The sequence below is a fragment of the Euprymna scolopes genome, chromosome 24, assembly GCF_053919585.1.
Source record: "Euprymna scolopes isolate OS-2025 chromosome 24, ASM5391958v1, whole genome shotgun sequence".
Lineage (NCBI taxonomy): Eukaryota > Metazoa > Mollusca > Cephalopoda > Sepiida > Sepiolidae > Euprymna > Euprymna scolopes.
The window spans coordinates 89,328,083-89,344,802 of NC_136505.1; the positions used below are offsets into that span (position 1 = coordinate 89,328,083).

General features: G+C 34.9%; 1 protein-coding gene across 1 annotated transcript in view; it reads right to left on the reverse strand.

Annotated features, from left to right (window-relative positions):
• Positions 1 to 16,720, reverse strand: part of LOC145246830 (glycerophosphodiester phosphodiesterase 1-like) — a 74,517-nt gene that overhangs the window by 37,627 nt on the left and 20,170 nt on the right. Inside the window, exon 2 of the mRNA XM_080108668.1 lies at positions 2,643 to 2,818. Within this exon, the coding sequence (XP_079964794.1) occupies positions 2,643 to 2,818 (176 nt within the window). The remainder of the gene's footprint in view (positions 1 to 2,642; positions 2,819 to 16,720) is intronic.

Consider the following 16,720-nt stretch of genomic DNA (forward strand, 5'->3'; position numbering starts at 1 on the left):
AATAAAGAAACACATTCTTTCTTCTGACTATGTGAGCAAGGCTATCTTCAGATAAAATTATACTGCAGCCGATCTGCATTATTACTATTCTATCTCTGCCATATTTAAGCTTCTGACAACCTACACCTAACGGTGTAGACTGCTTAAATAAATTTATCATTTGTTAATAGGTTAAAGCATTGTTTACGTGTGTATATGAAAAATTTAAGTTTCTGTTAGGCAGAACAATGCAAAGGTGTCACTGACACACTCGAACTGATGCAACTGAAGATATAATGGTTGAACCAGCTAAGCAGTTTCATTTTTGCATCATCTAATATATAAAAGGCAAAATGTGTGCGTGTGTGTGACAAAAACTTTCGACACACGCAACGGATCCTTACGAGATTGGTATCATTGTTAAGCTCGATCGTTTGGACAACAGATATCAGAAAATTGGCCAAAAACATTCATTCCTTCACCCTCAACTGGGAAGTTTTGTACAAGGAGGGGTCGCTTTTTTTCTTCGATATTTTCGCAAGTCACCATCTCCATTGGATTGACTACGCTAAATTTCAACGCTCTCGAGTTCCACTTGCACCATGGATGCATCAGTCAAAATGTTACTTCTTTTTTTCCTCGTCCTTCGTATTATGGGTTCGAGCCTGCCTGCCTACTACCACTTTTATAACAACACCTCTCTCCACCCTTTGTTTTGACCCCCCCCCCCGCAAGTACCACTTTTTTTTACTACACCTCCATGCACCCAGGCAATGCTGGGGACCCCCGCTAGTCTACAATAAAACCTGCTATGCACGATTGAAAGTCGAACACATGCTTGATGAAGGGAAGATATCCTGAAATATAGCATCACAAACACACCACCTGACCGCTTGACACAAGTAAAAACATTGTACATGTAAAATATTGTATTTAAAAAAAAACATGTATATATGTATGGTCATACATATGCGCATGAATTGGATCAATAAAAGAGAAACTACATAGCTGGTTCCACTGTTATATCTTAAGTGACGTCAGTTTGAGTTTATCCATCACATCTTTGCATTGTTCTGCCTTCTATAAACTTAAATTTCTTATCATGTGTTTATAGAAGGGTCTTGTTTGCTTTTTCTTTTATTTTGTAGCTCTTTCGTTAGAAGATAGTTTGGGAAATAGTTTTACACTTTATGTGGAGATTAGTTCCTATACTATTTATCCTGGTATTATTTCCTGTCATCTTTGAATTTTGCTTCAGAAGAAATAAGGTTAATGATTGTGTAACTCTTGCTGCATGATAAAGTCTTTATTGCTCAAAGTCAACTTCATCAATTGATGGATAGATGACTTTGTTATTTTTTTTTTTTATATTTCATCCATAGCTTCAAGGTAAAAACGAAATAGGCTCATCACCATCATGATCAATTTATAGTCCGTTTTGCATCTGTATTTATAAAAGGCAAAAGCAGTGCGCATATTTTTGTATGTCAAGCAAAGGCTTTTTTCGACGGGGTTCTCAGGGGAAAGGGGGGGGCTAACTATGTCTTAAAACTGTTTATATACCTCCTAGATTATAATATCTACGATTTGCAAAGGGACGTCATGTCTAGATTTATTTAGATCGACTTTTATAAAATTCACACTATTTCGCTGTGTCGTGTGTTTGTTTGGCTTTTTAATTTAAATAAAGTGAAACTAAATTGAAACTATGTCACTTCCTTGGCTTTCGTGCCAGGGACGTCCAGAAAGCAAATCAGCTTTGATCAATGCGGTGAAAACCGTCATATCAGACAATTTCTATTCATTTGGACACTCCCCTTTTTATGGGAAGCTGGTTACCCCCCAAACATCTTGGGGGGGAAAAAAACAAAACCAAACAAATTGCCTCACAACAAAAGTTAAGTGCGGGATTTCATTTCCCCTATGACGTGATGTTTGACCTCATTAAATTTATGCACACCTGTCACTTAACTTTTTAATCATTTAATTTCATCCACTCTCATTCTTCTCAAGGATTCAGGTTCGAGCTTACCCTCCTTCCAAAACCTTTTCTCTTTTACACTGACAAACACCCGACCAACGCCGGGCACCCCTGCTAATATTAACATATTTTAGCTTTTAGAAATCAATTACCAAACTGATCTATCTCTGGCCATGTCTTTATTTACACTCCTTGCTATAAAATCCATCCTTATCACTTCTACCTTGGCTTTCCCCTCCCAACTGACCATGCTACCTCAACTGTTCTACGTCTTACCCAAGAACTCTCATTCATTCTTCCAATGTAACCAAACAACGAAAATCTGCAGACGTCTTCCTATATTGTCCAGATTTAATCTTCCTCTGAGGTCACCTATCTTTAAGGCTCACATCCATCATATTATTCTTATAATTCCTCTCCATGCAACGTATACCTTCAACTCTCATTGGATATGTATCACTTTCATCACAGTGCACACACATGCCTAATAGACCTTTTCCTTGGTCGACAATAGTAATGTTCAGACCAGGTTATTAGTTGATACTGCTTGCCCTCATCCAAAACTTTTATTGTTCACGTTTTCCAACCTAATGACTAAAAAACGTAGAATATTCTTGCACAATATCTTATGCATCGGAAGAAACAGAAGATGATCAGATTTTATTTTTATTCTGCGAAATACCTGTCTTTATAATTGGCAGCTGCATTCAACTCGCGGATCTGTTCGTAGGTGTGATCGCGTACAAATCCGATCCCGTTGGTGGTTCGGTCAAGAGTATCATCGTGCATCAGTATAGGATAACCATCGCTGGTGATTTCGACGTCAAATTCCACAGCATCGGCACCATTTTTTTTGGCCTAAAAAATAGAAATAAAAAGGCTTCATTTATTTTAATTTTATTTTACGGCATGTCAACCTTTTGAGTCGTTATTTACCTGATTATTTTTCCCTTTTCTGATGAACTAGACAGTCACTATCAAGAATGGAAAGTTTAATCCCAAGGTTTGCAGCAATTTTACGTTGATTAAATCAACTTTCAAGTTATGGCACTTCTGTATGTCAGTGACATGAGGCGAATGTGTGTATTTTAGTTTCAAGAACCGCCGACATATGTCACTTGTCAGCCAAAGAACAGGGGTTGATAACTCTTCATTTTCTAAAAGTGCGTGCAAACTAATATTATATTTTGCTACATTTTTATACAATCTTTCTGTAAGGAAAAAAAAAATTATTCTTAAATTTCTATAAATGTTTCATGTTTTTTTAATTATATTTTGATACATTTTATACAACCTTACCATAAAAAAAAAACAAATAATTCTAAAAACAATCTATAAATGTTTTGTGTTTTTTTAAATTATATTTTGATACATTTTTATACAACCTTACCGTAAAAAAAACAAATAATTATTAAAAAAAAGCTATAAATATTTCATGTTTTTTTTAATTATATTTTGATACATTATTATACAAACTTACCATAAAAAAAACAAATAATTCTAAAAACAATCTATAAATATTTCATGTTTTTTAAATTATATTTTGATACATTTTTATACAATCTTTTTGTACAAAAAAAAATTATTCTTAAACTTCCATAAATGTTTCATATTTTTTTAATTATATTTTGATACATTTTTATACAACCTTACCGTAAAAAAAACAAATAATTCTAAAAACAGTCTATAAATGTTTCATGCTTTTATCCTATTTATCATTTTATTTTCAGTTATAAATCATTCATTGAAAAAAATTAAATTAATAAATTGAAATTATATTTTGATACATTTTTTATGCAATAAATATTTCGGTTTTCATATATTTTTGTGTTATCACTTGTTTAGATTTGAGGTTCACAGAATGGCCACTAGACGTCATTTCTCTTTCAAAGAACAGGGGTCGATAACTCGTCTCTGTTGCTAATATGTCACTGTCATGCAGAAGTGCCTTAGCTATTCCTGTGAAGTTGACAATTTGTTTGTAAGTGGCGAGATAAGAGACATATAGGAATATGTGTCCATGCATGTTCACTGCACAGGCCGTAATCGTCTGCTCATGGTGCTGGTCCAGTTGTTGTTCGATTCAGACACCAGTCACAGTGTCAATTGCATGTTCTTGTAAAATGCTACAACATAAGAATTTTTCCCCCAAATAAAATTTCAACTTCAGTTTAAAATAAGTAACAAAGTTTTATTCTTTAGACATTTACAGTGATTCCCATGTCCTTTTAATAAATAATAGACTTGCAAATGAAAATTCCAGTGATCCATCTTGCTTGGAGAGACACACAAAGCCCTCGAAGTAACAAAGTTTGGTTTTTTAGAGGTTCCAAATGATACTCGTTTTCCTCTACTGAACAACAGACTTGCAAAGGAGAATTCTTAGCCAACCAAATCAAAAAAAGTCCAATCGAACACAATTCATTAGCTAAGAGCCCCAAGGCTCATCTATCCAAGCAATACACAAACCACAACTGTGATACCCTCAGAAAACCAAATCGAGCAATCTGCTGAACATATATGGACATCAGTCGCAAGTATCAACTTCATGATACTGTCATTTTCGGATATATTTATTACTGTAAAAAGACAATCAAGTACCAGTGTGTGCCCCTTTGACAGCCGCCAACGTGTGTGAGATGACGACACGGTCATGAGAAGAGAAGATGAAAGATGAAAGAGAAGAAAAACACAGAAACAACGTTCGGGGATGTTGGGGTAGCGATGTTGAGCGAACGGGGAGAGCACACATAATTTTTGTTACAATCTCAGTGCTGCAACAGAAAAATTCTTCATCCAGATTTGCACGCGATCACACCTACGAATAGATCCACGAGTTGAATGCGGCTGCCAATTATAAAGACAGGTATTTCGCAGAATAAAAATAAAATCTGATCATCTTCTGTTTCTTCCGATGCATAAGATATCGTGCAAGAATATTCTACGTTTTTTAGTCATTAGGTTGGGAAACGTAAACAATAAAAGTTTTGGATGAGGGCAAGCAGTATCAACTAATAACCTGGTCTGAACATTACTATTGTCGACCAAGGAAAAGGTCTATTAGGCATGTGTGTGCACTGTGATGAAAGTGATACATATCCAATGAGAGTTGAGGGTATGCGTTGCATGGAGAGGAATTATGAGAATAATATGATGGATGTGAGCCTTACAGATAGGTGACCTCAGAGGGAGATTAAATCTGGACAGTATAGGAAGACGTCTGCAGATTTTCGTTGCTTGATTACATTGGAAGAATGAATGAGAGTTCTTGGGTAAGACGTAGAACAGTTGAGGTAGCATGGTCAGTTGAGAGAGGAAAGCCAAGGTGGATGTGAGAAGAAGTGATAAGGATGGATTTTATAGAAAGGAGTGTAAATAAAGACATGGCCAGAGATAGGTCAGTTTGGTAATTGATTTCTAAAAGCTAAAAAATGTTAGTATGTAAAACGGACTATAAACTTGATGATGATGATGATGATGATGATGATGATGATGATGATCCTCCTCCTATTTCATTTTCACCTTCAAGCTATGGATGAAAAATTACAACTGCAGTTTAAAACAAGTGACAAAGGTTTATTTTTCAGGAGTTTCAATGGTACCTGTTTTCCTCTATTGTACAACAGACTGAAAAATGAGAATTAATAGGCCAACCAAACATAAGTTCAATAAAATCTATTAGATAAGGATCCCAAAGTTCATCTCTCTGAGAGGCGCACAAGCCTTACTGCGAGTCACCCAGAAAACCAACTCACTTGTCTTTGCTCGAATATACATAGTTATCACCAAGATCACCTCAGAAAGATCACTTGAGATAATGGCCAGCCTTATCTATAGACATAAAAAAATCTAATTCCTAGAAAAACCTTGTATCTTTCTGGCCATTATTTTTGACATAATTAAAGCGAGACAATCACAGCAGAGAACTTCCTATATGAAAGAAACATTTCAGATTACAATATTACACATATTGTTTTTGTCTAATATATTAACGGCTATATATTGGTCTATCCGTTGGTCTGTCTGTCCCCATATTTTCAAATTATCTCTTCCGAAACTAAAAGTCGCAGAGCGGCGCTAGGGGCCTCAGATGATTGGATTTTTTACAGGCCGTTCTTTTACGAGTCTTTAGTTGGTTAAAATTGTTTTTAAGGGGTCAAAAATAGGTCAAAATTAAAAAAATTGTACATTCATCTTAGTTTATTTTTCATTTTTAATCGGTTTTTATGCATGTCACGTTGGTACAGTGGTAACGTCACCAGCTTTGAATGTTGCAGTTTCGTGTTCAATTCTAGCTGATGACACCTAAATACGTTTTTTTGAAATCACGGCTATAATAATAAATCTGGACAAATTAAAATATCATATTTAAGCGTATTTCATGCCCGGGCAAAACCTCCCACTCCTGGTTTAATTTAATTTTCTTCTGTAATCTACTTTATGGAAATTATGCTTACAGAAATTAGGACCCAGGATGATGCCGGATAGTCTTGCTAAGATGTTATATGAAATAAAACTATTTTTTTATAATTCATCATCGTGCTCAGATTAACATGTGTTTTACATTCTTGAAGGTGCTATACGGATTTTAGAAACCAACCTATCTCTGCACAGGTCTTTATTTATCCCTCTTTCTCTCAAGTTTTTCCTTATCATTTGCTGTAGAAACATTACTTATTTTTAGGAAAGCAGGGCTTCATCTATTAGCATGGGTACCTGTTTAAAGAGATACTAACTTTTACAAGGATGTGAATGATAGACTTGCTGTGAGTGAGGAATCTAAGCCGAGAAAAATCATCCGAGATATGGGAAATATCTCGGATTTTTGGATTTGGCCATCCCAAACTTGATTTTTATGGGATGGCCAAATCCAAAGTCAGAGATATTTCCTATATCTCGGATGATTTTTCTCCTCTTAGTTAAAAACTCCTCACTCACAGCAAGTCTATCATTCACATAACAAACATGCAACCCATTAAATCGCCTAGTACATGTTTACAGATATATATGCCAATCAGTATAAAATATCAATGATTCAAAATTTTTTTGATACTTTATAACATACTTATGACATCATAATAGTGACAATGTCAGACTGGCTTATCAAGAAGAGTCTTAATAGTTAGTGTTGGCTACACATAAAACTAGTTAACTTTAAGGAAATCTTTAAAATAAATAAATGAACTCGTTTACACGATTGTTAAAGATATTTTCAAGATGGCCATCTAATAACAAGTGTGCATTATCATTATGACTCAATTTAAAACAAAAATTTGTGACTCAATTTAAAAAAGAAATTTCTAATGGCTTTTCAGTCTTTTGAAATTGTTGATTAATTAATTGTTAAGCTTATTCCGAAACAATAAATAAATAAAATAAATTAGTTCAATTTAAAATAGAAGAGCCATTTTAGGAAGATCTTCAACAAGTACGTAAACTAGTGTATACAAAGCAGCCATTTTGAAATTCATCTCTAGTTAAGCATAGAGAAATATCCATAGTCATTTTATATATATACTAGCAGTCCAGCCCGGCTTTGCTTGGGCCCTATGTACTGTTCATAATGTTATGCACATATGTATATATTAAAAAATGAGCATATGTACCGTAATGCGTTTCTATATAATAGGCTTCCTTAACTACCATAGAGAAAAGTTGGTAGAGACAGCAGACGTCAATTTTTTTAACTTTGACCTCTTAACATTTATTGTTTTGGGCTTAAATCAAATTAAAATGTTTGACCCATGTCCAAGTAACCTACATCTAAAATTTCAAGTGCTTAAACCCAAAATTGGTGGAGGAATTTGGGAGAGCTTGCAAAAGTCAACTCTTTCAACTCTGACCTCTTGGTAGAGAAATTTTCTCCCAAAAACTTATTAAAAAGCTTGCTGCATGTCTGAATACCCTTTATGTATAATTTAAAATGTTTGATAGAGATCGCAAAGGTAACATTTTTTTTTAACTTTGACCCCTTGGCAGCCAACTTTTCGGCCAAAAACCGATTAAAAAGCTTGCCCTATGTCTGAATACACTTTATGTAAAAAATTGGCTGAGTAATTTCGTAGAGATCGTAGAGGTCAATTTTTTAAAACTTTGAACCCAATTTGGACATCTTAGCATTTATTGTTTGGGCTCAAATCAAGTTATAAAGTTAGATCCATGTCCAAGTAAGCTACATCTAAAATTTCAAATGTTTAGACCCAAAATTGGCGGAGGAGTTTGGTAGAGTTCTCAAAGGTAAAATCGTTGAACTTTAACCCCTTAACAGCAAAATTTCTGGCTGAAAATCGATTAAAAAGATTTTTCGAAATCTCAATATCCCAAATTTCGAGTCTGTAGACCGAAAATTGACACAGAGTTATTTAGTAGAGAAATGTACACAGACAGACATTTTCACTTTTATAGTTCTATAGATTAAACAGTTTTGTTTAGAACAAAGTGAGCAAAATATACAATTAAGAGGTCACCTCATTTGCATATTACATTAAGGAAAATCGATTTTACTAAATAGCGGTATGTTAGTTAATGTTTCTAGCGAGAGAATTATTTTAAGTGTTTTATTTAAATTGTTATTTAATAAACTTTAAATAACAATTATATTGATAATATATTTAATTTAATTTATTTTGAATTATTACTTCCGACATCAACCTTTTTAAAAACGGATCTAGAGTTATTTCCCCTTAGAAACTTTGAAAAAAAATCTTCACCAAATTTGGTAATCTCAATAAGTTTCTAGCTTGAAAAAATAATTCCATGTAGATAAAAAAATGTTTGGCTTTTTTGTTTTCTTAATTATTCAAACAGAAAATAAAACACTTACAAATAAGTTGAAAAGATTTCATTTGTTTGTTTTTATTATTCTTGAAATGGCTATGCAGAATCTTTGACCACGTCGAATTCAAACAAAAGCCACACTTTTAGAAACTACCTTTCCCCAAAAAGCAAATCGAAAAAGCTCCCCATTTAAAAAAAAAAAGTAAATCGAAAATTTTCTTTATTTACAAAACAAAAAAAAAGGGCAATGAAAAAAGTGCCTTTACAAAAACTAAAAACTAAATGCAAATCACGCACACATTAATATTTATAAACATTATTTTTTGGGGGGGGGGGCATAAAATCATAAGTCGTCTTAGAACAGTGGGCAAAATAGTTTCCAAATTACTTTATCCCTCCATTTGCATTTCAGGTTTTTGACCCTGCCTACTTGCCTAATTTTTTTTTTCTTCAGTTGCTCGGACACTCGCTGCAATTTTTATTGAAACAAAAGTTGTCTTGATTTATTTTGTGTGGGGGTGGGTCTTTCCAGTGCACGGGCAACAAAAAGTGCTCAATAACTGGAGAATAGTTTCTTCTCTTTGTATTCCTTCTGCTGAAATATCTGGTGGAGAGGGTATCGCATACTTTTTTTTTTTTTTTGCGATTACATTTACATGTTTTGATCCATTCTTTTATTTTTGAAATTATTGTGGGAGTATCGACGTTGCCCATGATGAAAATCCTTAGTATAGTAGGTGTATTCCAAACGGAACTTCATGTCAACCTGGGCAACGCCGGATACCCATGCTAGTATGAATATATTTTCACATGCCCTAGATTCTGCAGAAGTGACAAAGATTGATAAGGGTCAGAGAGATTGAGTCCGGAGACAACTAGATGCGTCAATGTCCTCTTTTAAAGGGTTAGGGTTCTGTAAGAGTCAAGTGAAGAAGTGAAAGTGAAAGATGCAAATTAATCACCACGTGTGAGAGACAGAGAGATACAAGAGAGAGAGAGAGATACAAGAGAGAGAGAGAGACACACACACACACACACACACACAAGAGAGAGAGATATACAAAAGAGAGATCGAGATCCAAAAGAGAGAGAGAGAGAGAGAGAGAGAAAGAAAGAAAGTGAGAGAGAAAAAGAAAATGTTTGATGAGAAAGTAGCAAAAAAAAAAAAAACAACAACAACAAAAAAACAACAAAAAAGAATAAAAAACAACAACAACAACAACAAAAAACAACAAAACAATAACAACAACCAAAAAAAAACAACAAAAAACAAAAAAAAACAATAAAAAAAAAAAAAAAAAAAAAAAAAAACAGTGGAGTTGATTTGCAACAGTTGAATAACCAGACATAAATAAATACGGTTATCGTCTTCTCACACAATTCCTGTCTCTCGGATGAAAGGGGAAATGATAAGCTTTGTCTAATACATTCTCAACTTGTGCATACCCATGAATAGTGGAAATTATATATTACACAATGTCTGTGTGTTTTCCTCATATAAAGAAAAGTTAGAGAATCTATCTACATAAAATCTAAAAGTGTATTCTTATGTAAAATTTATCAGGGAAGATAATCTAAGTATTTTCAAATCTGTAAGTTCACTCCTAACGGAGATATAAATTCATAGTCCCCTTAAAATTATAACTATATCCTATTGGGGTAATTTCTGACCTTCAGGTACATCTTAGTGAACTGAGCATTCGGTCCGTTCTCATAAAATTGTATTCAAATATTTGTATGCAAATATATATCAATTCCAGCATTAGGGGCACAAGAGGTGCAGTGGAAAGACCCACAAATTGAGAGCAGCCTTTTGGGCCAGGATCACAGCGTAGTATCTGTTCTGATGCTTCACCATTTCTGACCTCGATCAGTGGAGGAGAGATCCTTCTAGACTGAGGCAATTTTTATATTTGTTCCTATCCAGAGTGCCCCTTTTAGGTGAGAGAGAGAGAGAGAGAGAGAGAGAGAGAGAGAGAGAGAGAGAGAGAGAAAGAAAATGTTTGATAGGAAAGTAGCAAAAAAACAAACAAACAACAAACAACATCAAAAAGACAACAAAAAAAGAACAACAAAAAACTAACAACAATTATATATTACACAATGTCTGTGTGTTTTCCTCATATAAAGAAAAGTTAGAGAATCTACATAAAATCTGATGCTTCACCATTTCTGACCTCGATCAGTGGAGGAGAGATCCTTCTAGACTGAGGCAATTTTTATTTTTGTTCCTATCCAGAGTGCCCCTTTTAGGGGAGCTCGATCATCCCCAGATTAAAAATCGCCCTTGTGTCTAACTCTTGCTCTCGTGGGGAAGCAAGTAAATAGGAAACATTTTGTGCACAAGAAATATAAGACGAAAGAGATGGGAGATATTAGATGTGGAGAACGTGTATTTGGTATTGCAAGGCTGTTGAGGTTGTTCAGAAGTTTTTGTTATCTTAATGATTACATCAGAACACTGGGAGGAGCTGATATTTGTGTGATTGCAACAGTTTGAACTTTACAAAACTTCTATCATTACTAACTAGCAGAGCGTTATCACTGTCAACTAATGGAAAAGTCTATCCGGGCATGTGTACAGTGTGAAGATGTATGCAAATGAAACCTGGACAATGAGGATCAAGGGCATGCATTACATGTAAAGAAATAATATGAGAATGATAAAATGTATGCGTGATGCGTGTCTGAAAAGTGTGTCTTTGGATCTGATGACCTCAGAGGAAAATTAAATCTGGACAGTATAGATGTGTGCAAATTCATTGTTTGCGACATATCAACCCTTTTTTAGGTTATTTAAAGCTGAATCCAATAATTTGAGGCCAAACTATGCTTCGACTTCTTTATGTCTTCAAACTTCTTTGTCTTCAAATATTTATTCATAGTGTTTGGTTTGGTTGTTTTGTTTTACGGCATATCAACCCATTTTCATGTTATTTAATGCCAGATCCATTAATTTTGGAAATAGAGTTTTTATGCTTCGATGCCTCCGTTTAGTCTCGAAAGACAAAAGATACCCCCTGTAGGGGCAGCTGCGTGTGTAATTGTGAGGCAAGGGTTGTGCATCCCTAACCATACCTCTCCTGAATAGGCACTGTTTCACTCCAGTGGCAAGGATAAATCCAGGACAACTGAAAACAATGTCGAGGTAAGTGGAGAGCACATACAGCACCTGGTAATCCCAAATGGTCACCCATTTAGTACTGATCAGGCTCAACATTGCTTAACTTCGATGATCGAGCGGGAACCGGTGTGTCATATACACGCTATAATCAACCCGGTTCCCACTGGATCACAGAAGTTTTATGCTTCAGGATCTTAATATCTCCAAATAATATCAATATTAAGATCCTGAAGCATAAAACTTCGGCAATCCAGCGGGAACCAGGTTGATTATGCCATATATTTGACACACCGGTTCCCGCTCGATCATCGAAGTTAAACAACATTGAGCCTGGTCAATACTAAATGGGTGACCATTTGGGATTCCCAGGTGCTGTATATGCTCTCCGCTTACCTTGGCATTGTTTTCAGTCATCCTGGATGTAAACATCTTGCCACTGGACCCAAACAGTGCCGATTCAGGAGAGGTGTTAGGGTTAGAGATTTCACAACCCTTGCCTCACAATTACACACCAAACATCATTCATGATGTTTGGTTTGGTTATTGCGTAGAAGAAAATGGTTTTCGTTTTTTACTTTGCAGAATATGGTTGAGTTTTGTAAAGGAGAAAGAAATAAAAACACAGGAGAAAGCTAAAGAAAACATGGGAGGAAGTGATAAAGATGGACGAGAGAAAGATAAATGAAGAGTCGACAAGAGAGGTTAGATTGAAAGTTGATTACTTACACACATGCCAACACATGCCAACATGTAAGAACAAACGTTAAACCGACGATAATTCATAGTTAAAATGCACTTTAGGGTTGCTGTAAAATGACATGGGATTACCAACCAAGGCGCTTCGATACTATTAGGATGAAATTTTGGAAATCGTAAAACTGAATTTCATATGAAAACAATGGTATCTACGTATTCCTCGTATTTTTAAGATGATTATATCCAAAAATTATGAAAATCGATAAGGTAGAAAATTATTTATAAAAATTTTTTTTTGTTTTTTTTTTTTTTAATAATTCAGTAATATTCAGGTAATTTCGACTCCATAATTTGGAAGCTAACGTTGTAATTTATTAGAACTGACAAAAGAAATCAGTAGAAACCAGTGTTTTTTATCTGAAAACTCCATTTATCAACTACAAAATTTCGTCCTAATAGTGTAGAAGCGCCCGAACCAAATTTTTGTCCTAGATATTTGTCATTGTACAAAAGTAAAAGCTCACTCAGATATAAAAATAAAAACGCGTTTTGTTTTTAAAGTTCAAAGTTTAAGTTTTAATCTCAATGAATAAATGCGAATGTTGGTCCCATTTCCCACAGCAACGATAAAGTCAAAACGCCCTATTTCAAGTCCATTACCAACTTTTAGACGCTGCTTATGGACATATGATATCAGTCACAAGGATTACTAATTTGCATATTAGTTTTGAAAAAGCACATTGTATTAATTAACTTATTTATTAGTGTTAATTCGATTATAGCTAATTCGATGATCGCTTATTCGACGATCGCTTATTCGACGATTGCTAATCCAATGATCGTTAACTCAAGAATTGATCTTAATATAACAAATAGTCTTGTTTTGGCCATATTGTTTAATTTCCTGGACAAACATTTAGCAATTGTGTTCAAATGTTCTTCGATTTTCAACAAGGTACGATCTATTTCTAAATTGCAAGTGAAAAATGAAATTGGTTTCTTTATTTTCATTTCTTTACGGTATCATTAAAAAGATAAATTTGTATCAAAATTCCTAAAAAGTTAACATTTATATGAATAAATGTGAATGAATTTGTTTTGTGTTTACAAAGTTATGAATAAAACGTTTACTTTAAATTAAGGTTTCAAGTAGCAGACTTTGCAAACCAATGACAGTGAGTGTTTTGTTGTTACGGCATATCAACCCTTTTTTTGGTTGTTTAATGCCAAATTCAGTAATTTTTGAAAATTTACTATGTTTTAAGTTGTTTATGTCTCCAAATATTTATTCATGGTGTTTGGTTTGGTTTGGTTGTTTTACGGCATATCAGCCCTTTTTCGGTTATTTCACCCATATATGGAGTATTTCATCACATTTGGGATAGCACATCTGCTACTAGTCTCTCACTCTTAGACAGGGTTCAAAAGACAGTCGCAAACCTAATAAGTTTCGCACTATCAGCTAGACTTCCACCTCTGTCCCATCGATGAAAAGTTGCATCCCTCTATCCGCTTTTCAAAGTATTTTAATGGTAGGTGTTCCGATGAATTACAAGCCCTTGTACCCCCTCGATGTAAATAACCCCCCACCTCCAAAAAAAAAAAAACTCGAGATCAGCAAAATCCCACCCCTACACAGTAGAGATCCCTAGATGTAAGAAAGCCTTCTACTCTAACAGTGTCTTCTCTACAGCTGCTAGACTATGGAATTCCATTTCAGATTCCTGCTTCCCTGACTGTACTGACATGCAGAAGTTCAGGTGTAGTGTAAACGGATATCATGCTGCTCAACTCTCCAGATAGTAGCCCACTACATCAAAGCTGTGCCTTGTTTGGGGTGAAAATTCATCTTCAAAACTAACATATTTAGCAATGTGAAATTGGATAAAACCAACAGTTTTCATAAAGTTAAATATTATTATAACTTCTTATGCCTTATTTTTGTCTCTTCTGATGTATTATTGCAGAAGCTTAATATTCTGTGATATTCTAATTTCAGGTTGGTCAATGCGAAATACCGATAATTATGGATGCTGACAAGTGTGCTACTTGCAACAATGAACTGTCCAGTAATGAAGGAACATCCATCGTCAGCCAGAAGGGAATCGATCCCATTAACAGAGCTTCTGAATAACGCAAAGAGAAAATCAAAATTCAGATTGATCAAGGTCTTCACAAGAAATGCAGATAGCGTAGGATCAACCCCAAATACATAGAAATTGACCGTAAAAACAGGTTCACCTACGATGAAATGCCATCACATGCAATCTGCTCTTTATGTGTGTTTAACATCGTCTTTTTTTGTGGTTCTAAAATCTGATAGAAAGAAAAGAGGTATGGATATTCCCTATGTAGAAAATATTGAGTTTAAGGACAGAGTGTTAAAAGTTTGTGAGAAAGTAAAAAAAAAAAAAAAAAAAAATGATGGCTGAACATCCACTGTCAAAGGTAGAATAGGTTATGTAGCCGACCTTGTTTCACAAGAAGCACGTTAGCACAGAACATGTTTTGCAAGCTTTCATTCCAATAAAACGTTCTTCTGCTGATTCTTCTAGGAAAAAAAACCTTGGTAAACCAGAGGATTCAGAGAATCTGGGAGTTGCTAATTATTTGCATCAAAATGATGAGGAGCAGCTCACCATTGTCGATCTTGTTAAAAAAAAAAATGAAGGAAATCCTCGAGGACACTGGCTTTGAACCATATGGTCTCTCATACATTGCAAGAACATTTCAAAGACAAAATCATTGCGACTGAAATTAATGGGAAACCTAATGTTGTTACATTCTTAAGTGCAACAAAATGTATTTGCCATGAATTCTATGCACAGAGCCGCTCAACACATAATTAAGAATCGGAGGGCATTAGAATCATACAGACGGCAGCCAAGTTTATCACGAATGACATTAAAAATATCCAGACAAGTTCAGAATATTACCCGTCTAAGAATGATCTTGAACAGAATGCGATTCTTGAATATGTTCCTAAAACATTGTTGATCTTTCTCAGGAAGAGGTTTGCAGGAAAAGACAATGATTTGAAACTTGCATCAATAGGTCAAGCGATAATGCAAGCTGTTAGACCCAGAGTTCTTCTTGCACCTTTGCAGTTTGGTTTAGCAGTGGAAATGCATGACCAATTTGGATCAAGGTTCTTAATTGACATCTGAATAAGCATGGCTTCTCATCATCTTACTTGGAAGTCCAGAAATTCGAAAAAAGTGCTGCTCTTGTTCATGGCGCTGAAATTCTCTCTCCTGTTGAAAATGAATTTCTGCAATTTGTAGCTGATAATGTGGGCCATAATGTAAGGAGTATATATGGATTCAACACATTCCACTGTATGAGCATCATAACATCTTTTACACCCAGGAAAAATGAAGCAAAACCAGTTCCAAGGATTCAGGTTCTTTCAGAAGATTTAATAAGGTTGGAAGGATCAACATCAAGTACCTAGATTCACAGTATATTAACAAACCCTCAGTGACATTCAAAGAGTTCCAGGCCAAGAAAGTTGTCAATTTCACTGCTAATATTGACATCCTTTGGGAGGTTTCACTAATTTTACACCCGTCCAGATCTGCATGGTCAGGCTTTATGCAGTCAGTGCACAAAGAAACATATCCTGGGAAATCAGCCATGGTTCTTTTTGTTTTTTTGCCAATGATCGACTGAAATCATTTTTTTCCGGTGACTTGGTGATACAGATGAGCTTGCTGGGTCAATTAATCATTTGATGATAGGTTCTGGATTGCAAGAACTTTTTGAACTTGTGTATGCTGAAAACACAGTAAAACACATACTAAGTGGCAAAGCAATTGCAAGAACTATTCGTGCTTACTTTTTAGTTGATGCTGTTCTGAATGCTATTTTTTTTTTTTTTTTTGCAAAAGTCTATGATTTGCCAGTTTCACATGTCACTGGGGATGATCAACCCAACACTGATGCAGAAGAATCATTTCCTCAAAATGAAGACCTGAAGAAAGCGCAGAGGCTATTGAAAGGTCTCCTTGATCAGACTGAGACATTTTGTCATCAGGGTCTCTGACCAGGATTGCCCAGAGAATCAACCATGTGAAGGATGCAATAGTTGACCAGCAAACATCAAAATTGTGGATTCAATACCTAGATATGATAAAGATCTTGCAATTGTTTATCAAGGCAGA